At 31.2% G+C, this 10,669-nt stretch overlaps 2 protein-coding genes across 2 annotated transcripts in view; both read left to right on the top strand.

The window, feature by feature from the left end:
• The first annotated feature begins 2,524 nt into the window (after positions 1–2,524).
• LOC111799545 (protein ECERIFERUM 1-like) lies at positions 2,525–7,698 on the top strand. Its single transcript, XM_023682901.1, has 8 exons — positions 2,525–2,758; positions 3,112–3,335; positions 3,722–3,954; positions 4,029–4,248; positions 6,201–6,576; positions 6,703–6,939; positions 7,017–7,190; positions 7,276–7,698. The coding sequence occupies exons 1-8, from the start codon at positions 2,699–2,701 to the stop codon at positions 7,459–7,461; spliced, it is 1,710 nt and encodes a 569-aa protein (XP_023538669.1). The 5' UTR covers positions 2,525–2,698; the 3' UTR covers positions 7,462–7,698.
• A 2,314-nt stretch (positions 7,699–10,012) lies between these two features.
• The window catches only part of LOC111799672 (protein ECERIFERUM 1-like), a 7,700-nt gene continuing 7,043 nt past the window's right edge, over positions 10,013–10,669 (top strand). The window contains exon 1 of the mRNA XM_023683108.1: positions 10,013–10,154. Coding sequence (XP_023538876.1) covers positions 10,095–10,154 — 60 coding nt within the window. The 5' untranslated portion in view covers positions 10,013–10,094. The remainder of the gene's footprint in view (positions 10,155–10,669) is intronic.

Below are 10,669 nucleotides of genomic sequence, written 5' to 3'. Positions count from 1 at the left end.
TTTTCAATTTAATCTTTATAATTTAGAATATATATATATATCTCTTACATTATGATAATATATTTATATGACATTATACTCGAAATTATCATAAATTTTAAACGAAAAAAAATTATATAATAATTCCACGTGGACAACTACATTTTTAATATTTTAAATCAGACACAGTGGAAATTATCCAGCTAGTTCGTTCACGTTTTCGTCACATCAACCAAACAAAATATTAGCGTCGAATAGCCAAATTCAATAAATATTTTTCACGTTTAAATTTTAAAACTTTCTAATTGAATCGAGGACGTTCTCTAACTAGCTCCCTTCTACCGTCACATCAAGCAAACATAAACGTGGTCGTTGATAAGTTGGTTCGATATGAATGCTACAATTTCCACGTGGTTAATTAACTNATCTTTGACAGCTGTTCCGTTGACTTTTTTCAAACAATTTGATTGTGAAAGATTTAAGTGAATATATATATATATATATATATATATATAATTAGTTTCCACGTGAAAGGGTTGGAAAGCTCTTAAAACGGGACCACATTAGAAAATTGGGAAATTTTAAATTTATTTTATTCCAATTTTTTTATATATCTTTTTTTTTAAATTAAATGTGTTAAAAAAGTATACAAAATAAGCCCCCAATTTAGTTATTTAGATTCATAAAATTATAATATATTTATTTTGGATATTTTAATTAATCTTTTTTAAATATCTAATAATATATTTATTAAATTATTAAAATAAAAATAATCACATTTTTATTTATTTTTTAAAATAAATAACTAATCCACCTCTTAGCTATATTTTAAATATATTAATACTTTGATAAAATATTAATTATCGATAATAATCGAAAGAGATATATAATTTTTTTATACAACTCGATATTATTATTTTAAATACATGTCGTTATCAAAATCTAGATTTAGGTCACTCTATTTCCCTATCGTTCCAATTCAATGTCTCCGATCATCATAAATTCACTTCTATCTAATGCAATTTTCACATTGAATGATGGTCGACTTTAGTTGAAATGGGTCCGTGAAGTTTTTTCCTCTCTTCATCAAAAACGTTTATTTGAATTTCACATGCATTTAATTTAGTATACAATTTTAGATATCGATGCTAGAATTGGGTTGTCTCTCTACAAACTACGCTTTAATAATTTAAAATTTTAAAGAATATATTTTATAAAAAAAATTATTTAAAGAAAATAGATAGAGAACGGGTCATCGAAACACCGCTCTACAAAAATTCATGATTCGAATTCTTTCTCCAATTGAAATAAAAAAAAGTGACCGAACAAATAAATCTTTTAATCGAAAGCATATTTTAACCGTGCCATAAAAATATTCAAGCAATTATAAAAATAATAATAATCATAATAAATAAACTTATATATATATATATATATATATATATATTCACAATTACAAATTAATTTTAATAATTAATATGTGCCATTGATTAATACGATTAATCAATAACTTCCCTTTTTTAATTAATTTTTAAAAATATTTAATATTTATATTAAAAAATTAAAAACTAAAAATTTATTAAAAATTGAATTATATATAACAACAATTAACACATTAATTAAATTATTAAAAAGAATTCAATGTATATACAGTATACTATTTCATTTTAATAAATAAATAAATAAATAAAATTGTTTGTTTTAAATAATAGACTAAAGTATAATAGGACTACGAACTAAAATAGTAATTTGACCTAAGAATCATTAATCACCGTTCAAATCATTTTTAATTTAATTTAATTTAATTTAATTTTTAATTTAATTATTATTTTTGTTTATAGAGTTAAAAGTTTAATAAAATCGTCATTTTAGTTCATATATATTTGAAATTATAAACTAAAATATATATATATATATATATAATTGATAAATGAAAATAATATTTTAGCAAAAGAATAATATATATATATATATATATATATATAATTAATGTTTAATTAATAAAAATATATGCCAATTATTTTAAAAAGTTAAATAATATTCTTAAACTAAAAAATCAAAATTACCTTCCGTTAATATTTTATTTAAAAATTACCACCACTTAATAGTGCAATTAAATTCATATTTTTCATACAAAAATATTTTCGAAAAAATACATTTAAATTTTCAAAATAATTTTAAAAATACTCTATAAAAAATATTTTTATCTGAGAATTTTTTAATTTTTTTTTATTTATAAATATTAAGTGTCGATACTATTTTTATTTTTAAAAGTTTATTTAATAAAAAAAAAAACTAAAGAGTATTAATAAAATTTAAATGTATTTTTGAATTTTTATTTTAATTTAAGGATATATTTTTTAATTTTTTTTTTTAAATTTAATGATATTTTTTAAGGAAAGTAAAAAATGCATGAATATTTTTATCAATCTAGAAAAAAATAAAAATTTGAAAGACGAAAATAGAATAATGGTGTGGATCACAGGTACAAAATGAAATAAATTCATCATCGTTAAACACGATCGAAGAGAAAGAAAACTTTAATTTCTCTGTTTCATGTTCAGATGGTCGATTTCGGAAAGGAAAAATAATCATGAAAGCACGTAGAAATTGAAGAGCGGACCACTGATTGGCTGCTATAAAAAGAGGTGCTCTGGAGGAGATGGAACGTAGAATTGGAAGCCTAGCAGTAGCATTGTGAGCTTCAGCTTTTGCATTAATGGCTTCCACTCCGGGGATTCTCACCGATTGGCCATGGACGCCTCTTGGAAGCTTCAAGGTATCTTCCATGTCCTCTCTCTCTTCTTTCTCTTGCTTCTTCGTTTCCTATGTATTCTGCCATTATGTTTTCTTCATATTCCACGCCGTTGTTTATGGTGATTTATTGCAGAATGTTTCTCTGTTTGATCGCATTTCTTGTCCGCCAACTGTTTGTGAAAATGCGACTTCGAACATTACGCTAAATCGAGTTCCGTTGAAATGAACTTGTGATCGAATATCGCTAAATCACTTATTTACCTGTTGTGCTTTAATTTTTCGTCAATTAAATGAGCATCGTAATGAGAAACTACGATCATTCCGACTGTCTGTTGAAATCACAGTAGCGTAATCACACGGAGTTCTTGTTTGCAGTATTTGATTTTGGCGCCTGGAGTGATTCACAGCATTTACCATTACGTCGTGAAGGATGAAACCGAGAGAGACATTTCATACCTTATGATTTTTCCATTTCTTTTGTGGAGGATGATTCATAGCCAGATATGGATATCTCTGTCTCGATATCGAACTGCTAAAGGCAGTGCGCTTATTGTCGACAAGGGCTTGGAATTCGATCAAGTCGATAGAGAAAGAAATTGGTTAGTATTTCCAATCCATTTCTTCACACAATCCAGATTCAGATTATTGAGTCGTTTAAATCTAATAGTTCGATAACTTTCTGTTTTAGTTTTTGAGAGTTGTTTTTGCTTCCCTCCAATTCGTCATTCAAATTCTTAATCAAATTTCAAAACCAAAAAACAAATCTGTTTTTAATTTTCGAAACTTCACATGTAACAAAGAAATCATTATCTATATATGCAAATACTTTTTGCAAGCTTTAAAAACAACAAAAATCTCTCAAAGAAAGATAGTTTTCAGATTTTTTAGGAAGATGTTTCAGAAACACACACCTGAAAAGCGGTATTCATGAATTTAGTTCGTACAGAATTGAATTAGCTTCTTATGAACAAGGTTTTATGGACAGGGACGATCAAATATTGTTGAATGGAGTTATAATGTACATTGTGAGCAATGTTTTGCCGAAAGCTTCAAATCTTCCTCTATGGAGGACAGATGGAGTGGTTATTACGTTTTTGCTTCACGCAGGTCCAGTGGAGTTTCTGTATTACTGGCTTCACAGAGCTCTGCACCATCATTACCTCTACTCTCGCTACCATTCCCACCACCATTCTTCCATTGTTACAGAGCCAATCACTTGTAAGCCTTTCTCACTTGTAAGTCAGTAATATTAACTAGTATAATAATTTGGAGCAATCATTCTTCCATGGCAGCTGTGATTCATCCATTTGCAGAAGAATTGGCATATTTCTTCCTGTTTGCGATACCTTTATTGACGGCAGTGTTTTGTGGAACAATTTCTGTGGGAGTTTATGTTGCTTATATTACTTACATCGACTTCATGAACAACATGGGTCATTGTAACTTCGAGTTCATCCCTAATCGCCTCTTCACACTCTTTCCTCCTCTCAAGTTCCTCGTCTATACTCCATCGTAAGTCTTTCTCTTTCTCTCTATCTCTTTCTCTCTCTCTCTTTTCGAACTATAGTTCTACCACACACAGAGCTGTGTGTTAGCCAAAATGTTGGGTCTCTAAGGGGGTGAATCGTTAGATCTCACATCGGTTATAGAAAGTAACGAAACATTTTTTTATAAGAGTATGAAAATTTCTATCTAATAGACGCGTAATAGGCCATGTAATAGCTTTGACCTTACTCTTACATGTTTTTGTTATCTGATTCTCCAAATACTGGAGAATGAGTGTCATGAGAGGATCCCTCGGTAACTATTTGATTTTTAGATTTTGAAAAATTAATTTTATAAATATTACTTTCATCTTTGGTTATTATCTACTTTTTGCACCTCGTTCTCAAAAATTTGTTTTTTATTTTAAAATTTGACTTGAAATTCAAATGTTTTCTCACCAGAAATGATACATAGTCATGAAAAAAAAAAGTTTTAGATCAGCTCAGGGAATGATCATGAGTTTATAATCAATGAATACTCTTTCCATTGTGAGACCTTTGTGGGAAACATAAAGCAAAGACATGAGAGTGCTCAAAGTGGACAATATCATATTATTGTGGGGAACATAAATGGTCTAGTTCGAATAGTATGAGAGCTAAGCTAAGACAGAGACGAGGGGATTATTGCAGTTTATTGTGCTAATTTTTTTTTTAAACTTTTAAGGGTGGGTTTAATAGATTATTATTTATTTTTCTTATTTATTTTTATTTATTGGAATTTAGAGACATATTTGTTATATGCTAAAACTTCCTCTAAACTTGTACTCCTTTTTTAAAGTTTAATATACGACATAAAATTAAATGAACAATAACACATAGATGCTTTAAAATAAAAAATAAAAAATAAAAATAATTGTTATAATGGCAGGTTTCATTCGTTGCACCACACGCAATTCCGAACCAACTACTGCCTATTTATGCCCTTTTACGACTACGTCTACGGCACATACGACAAATCTTCAGATTCTCTCCACAAAAACTCCCTCAAAAGAAAGGAAGAAGTTGCTGACGTGGTCCATCTGACTCATCTCACTACTCCCGAATCCATCTATCATCTACGGCTAGGATTTGCCACGCTGGCCTCNTCTCTCTCTCTCTCTCTCGGAACTATAGTTCTACCACACACAGAGCTGTGTGTTAGCCAAGATGTTGGATCTCATCTCACATCGATTATAGAAAGTAACGAAACATTTTTTATAAGAGTGTGAAAACTTCTATCTAATAGACGCGTAATAGGCCAAAACAGAAATATGTGATAGCTTTGACCTTGCTCTTACATGTTTTTGTTATCTCATTCTCCAAATAGGGGAGAATGAGTGTCATGAGAGGATCCCTCGGTAATTATTGATTTTTAGATTTTGAAAAGTTAATTTTACAAATATTACTTTCATCTTTGGTTATTATCTACTTTTTGCAAGTGGTTCTCAAAAATTTGTTTTTTATTTTAAAATTTGACTTGAAATTCAAATATTTTCTCACCAGAAATGTACATAGTCTAGAGCTTTCGATGAAAAAAAAAGTCTCAGATCAGCTTATTTAAGGAATGATCATGAGTTTATAATCAATGAATACTCTCTCCATTGTGAGACCTTTGTGGGAAACATAAAGCAAAGACATGAGAGTTTATGTTCAAAGTGGACAATATCATACCATTGTGGAGTTAAGCTAAGACAGAGGCGAGGGGGATTATTGCATCTTATTGTGCCAATTTTTTTTTTTAACCTTTAATGGTGGGTTTAATAGATTATTATTTATTTTTATTTTTTGGAATTTAGAGACATATTTGTTATATGCTAAAACTTCCTCTAAACTTCTACTCCTTTTTTAAAATTTAATATACGACATAAAATTAAATGAACAATAACACATAGATGCTTTAAAATAAAAAATAAAAAATAAAAATAATTGTTATAATGGCAGGTTTCATTCGTTGCACCACACGCAATTCCGAACCAACTACTGCCTATTTATGCCCTTTTACGACTACGTCTACGGCACATACGACAAATCTTCAGATTCTCTCCACAAAAACTCCCTCAAAAGAAAGGAAGAAGTTGCTGACGTGGTCCATCTGACTCATCTCACTACTCCCGAATCCATCTATCATCTACGGCTAGGATTTGCCACGCTGGCCTCCAGGCCCCACTCCTCCACGTGGTATCTTTGCTTACTGTCCCCCGTCACCGTGGCCTCCATGCTGCTGATGTGGATCTATGGCCGTCCATTTGTCGTCGAGAGGAACAAGATTGATGAGCTCAAAATGCAAACGTGGGCCATCCCCAAGTTTCAATTTCAGGTGACAAAAATCTTAATAAATAAATAAATAAATATATATATTATAATTAATCTCGATTTATGAACAATCATATTCTAATTTCTAGATTATTTATTAATTAATTAATATCTAATAAATGTTCTGCAGTTCTTGCTTCAATGGCAACCAATAAACAACTTGATTGAAGAAGCCATAATCGAGGCAGATCAAAAGGGTTGTAAAGTCTTGACCTTAGGCCTCTTGAATCAGGCAAGATTATTTATTTNTTCTCTTTCCAAAAAAGGCATCCAAATTGCTGTGTTGAATGAACATCACTACAAACAGCTCAACAAAGCTTCTAAATCCGAGGGCTCTTTGGTCCTTTCAACTGGCTCTTCACAAAATGTATATATATTAATTATTAATTATTTTTTTATTTGACTTAAAATTAAATTTTTAATAATTTTTTAATTTTCATGTAGATATGGTTGGTGGGAGATGGTGTGGCAGATGAAGAACAGCTAAAAGCTCCAAAAGGAACAACTTTCATTCCCTTTTCACACTTCCCTCCAAAGATTATACGCAAAGATTGCTGCTACCACTTCACCCCTGCATTGAAAGCTCCCCCTTCGATCGAAAACGTGCACTCGTGTGAGGTAAACGTCGTGCTTGGGACATCGATGTCGAGATTTACTTTCGAAGTCTCGTAAAGTGATAATAGATTTAATCGATGGCTTGCAGAATTGGCTACCGAGACGAGTGATGAGTGCATGGCGCGTTGCCGGGATGGTGCATGCTATGGAAGGGTGGACGGAGCATGAGTGCGGCAACGCTATGTTCGACGTCGAGCAGGTTTGGACGGCGAGCCTTCGACATGGGTTTCAGCCTTTGAAGATGTCACGTAATACTACCTATGGCTCTATGTAGTTTCATTTTATGTACTATGTCTATGTTTTTAGTTAATAGCTATGTGTTGGTGTTTGTGGGGAAGCTAATTTAGTCTCTAATTCAAAGGAGGTCCCGTAGCCCAAAATTAGGTTAAAAATTCAATCACCCGAAAAAATGCAGTCAATCCAAATGGTACGGTACAGTACCGTTTGAGTTTGGTTATGAACTAATTTTAGTTGGATTGAGTTCAAATAAATGAAAGATGCATGCATTAAATTAAATTGAGTAATACCGTACCGTATGTTGGTTGAACTGAACTAACTTGAATTTATTATTAATTAAAAAAAAAAAAATATATATATATTTTTTTTTTGCTTACTATATAATTATATATACATATATATTTTTCTCTTAAAATAATTTTTTTACTATTTAGGAGATATTTTTTTAAATTATATATTAAAATTAAATGGTAAATTTTAATTAAATATTTAAAAATTAAAAAATAGATGTTTTATTTTTAATTAAAAACAAAATTTTAAATAAATATGTGAGCCTCATCAATGCGATCCCTTTGTGAGTAGGCATCCCTTTTCCCGAAGTTACGAGGCTATTTTGTCAAGTTCTTTAAAGAGAGCTGTCTCACGCCTCTAGGTATTCTCTACCTACCCACATGTGTCAGTNAAAAAAAATTTATAACCACAATACTCGGAATTAAAGATTCAATAAATATTTACTCGTTTTAGCTCCAAATATCACATGGAACTAAGCATTAAATTTTAGCTTTTACCATCTCCATCAAACTTTGCTAAATAATATCTCATAGCCATATTTTGAATATTTATTTTTTGGGAAAAAAAATTAAATTCAAAGCAAAATAAGATTAAATTTGGAAAAGAGGCTGTCTCACGGTCAGGAATTGAATTGAATGATCAACTCGGGCAGTGGAAGTTGTGGGTATTTATGAACTTGCCTGGTTTGGAGTAGACCGCTGACCGCTGACCGACATGCCCAGTCACCATCCAAGGCTTTGTAGCCCTGCCCTAATTAATGCCCAATTGCACAAGCTCTATAACGATGACACCTGTATTTTTTTTTTCTTATGCAACAACTCTTAAATTAAATTATAAATTTAATATTTAATTTTATATTTATATCTAATTGATAATATTTAAATTTTAATTTAGGGTATTAATAAAACTAAAAAATATTATTATTTTCTAAACAAATAAATAAAAACATTTTTGAAACATTTAAAAATATTTATAGGTATTTTTATTAACTCAATTAAAAAATAAAAGTAAAAATGTTAGAATATTAGTCCTCACAATTTAATGCAATGTTCATAAAATAAAGCATTATATTAATTTTTACAATTAATAATATGTTCTAAAAAAAGAAAATATTTGTAACGACCAGATCCACCGCCAGTAGATATTGTTCTCTTTGGGCTTTCCCTTTTGTGCTTCCCTTCAAGGCTTTAAAACGCGTCTACTAGGAGAAAGTTTTCACACCCTTATAAATGGTGGTTTGTTCTCCTCCCCAACTAATATGAGACATCACAATCCACCCCTTTCGGGGCCAGCGTCCTCGCTGACACTCTTTTCTTCCTCCAATCGATGTGGGACCGCCCCCAAATCTATCCCTTTGGGGCCCAGCGTCCTTACCAGCACACCGTCCCGTGTCTACCCCCTTCGAAAAATAGCGAGAAGGCTGACACATCGNACTCGAACCAACCGAACCCACAAACACTCTTAACTTTTGAAATAATTTTAGAGGTTGANTTTTTTTTTTTTTTTTTTTTTTTTTTTTTTTTTTTTTTTTAATGTCGGGAAATGAAGAGAAAACGTGTATGTTGAGTAAAATTATCCTCACTGGTATTAGGCTTTATCCGTAAAATTAAAAGTAAAATCACGAGAAGTAATATCAATAAAGGATAATGTCAATATAAAGATACACGAAAAGTCGTTTTCCTTAACGAGTTCAAATTTGTCAGCAAGTCGTAAAAAGTAAAAAAAATTTATAACCACAATACTCGGAANGGATTGTGATGTCCCACATTGGTCGGGGAGGAGAACAAACCATCGTTTATAAGGGTGTGGTAATCTTCTCCTAGTAGATATGTTCTAAAGCCTTGAGGGAAAACCGGTCATTACAATATTTACTTTCACGACCATCGAAATTTTACCTTTTAAGGTAAAGTTAATTAGAGCAGTAAATGGACAGCTGGTAAATTATCTTATAAGAAGAAAGGTGAAAAATGATGACTGACAAATGAAGGAAGGGCAAGAGCTGACCGACCGGCAATAAGAAGCGGGGCAGCACGGGCAGCACGGGAAGCACGGGCAGCTCAACAAATCAGCTGTCCAATCAACTATATAATATATTTTTAATGTAAATATCAAAATGAGCCTTTCTTTTTTCGAAGGAATATTATGCGTGACATCTTGAAAATTTTAATGTACATGCGTATGATATAGTGGGCAAATACTGTAATTTATAGAATTAAAGGGGCACTTTTAGGAAATAAAAGAAACTAAGAGGACCAATTACGAAATTGAGCAACGACACGTATTGGCAGTTATAAAGAGAGTGGTAGAAAGCAATAGAGGATTTCAGCAACCGTCACAAAATCAAAACAGATTCCAGAGCAGAGTGAGCATCTGCATTTCATGGCTTCCAGTCCGGGAATCCTCACCGATTGGCCATGGACGCCTCTCGGAAGCTTCAAGGTAGCTTTCGTGTCTGTTTTTCCTTTTTTTTTTTTTTTGTCTTCTTGTTTCGCTATGTATGTCGCTATAATTTCATTTTCAGCCACATTTTGCACCTTACATGCCGTCGTTCATGGCGATTTTGTCGCAGAATGTTTCTCTGTTTGATTGCATCTCTTGTTCGCTATCTGTTTGTGAAAATGCTACGTAGATGATAGTATATTCCGTCTGAAATTAACTTCTGATGATCGACACTTGCCGAAGATGCAGTACTTTTAGCCTAAACTGTTATTCCGTCTGAAATGTTTCTCTGTTTGATTGCATCTCTTCCATGCCGTCGTTCATGGCAATTTTGTCGCAGTATGTTTCTCTGTTTGATTGCATCTCTTGTTCGCTATCTGTTTGTGAAAATGCTACNTATGAAAATTAAAATTATTGTTTTGATTTTTTTAATATCTTTTGTCTAATAATTTTCATTACAATTATGTTTCCATCTTGCATTTAACAAAAAAAAAAAAAAAAAAAAAAAAAAAAAA

This window comes from Cucurbita pepo, chromosome LG08 (genome assembly GCF_002806865.2).
Source record: "Cucurbita pepo subsp. pepo cultivar mu-cu-16 chromosome LG08, ASM280686v2, whole genome shotgun sequence".
Classification (NCBI taxonomy): domain Eukaryota; kingdom Viridiplantae; phylum Streptophyta; class Magnoliopsida; order Cucurbitales; family Cucurbitaceae; genus Cucurbita; species Cucurbita pepo.
Note: the sequence above shows the minus strand (reverse complement) of the source record. Positions and strands in the feature narration are given on the sequence as shown.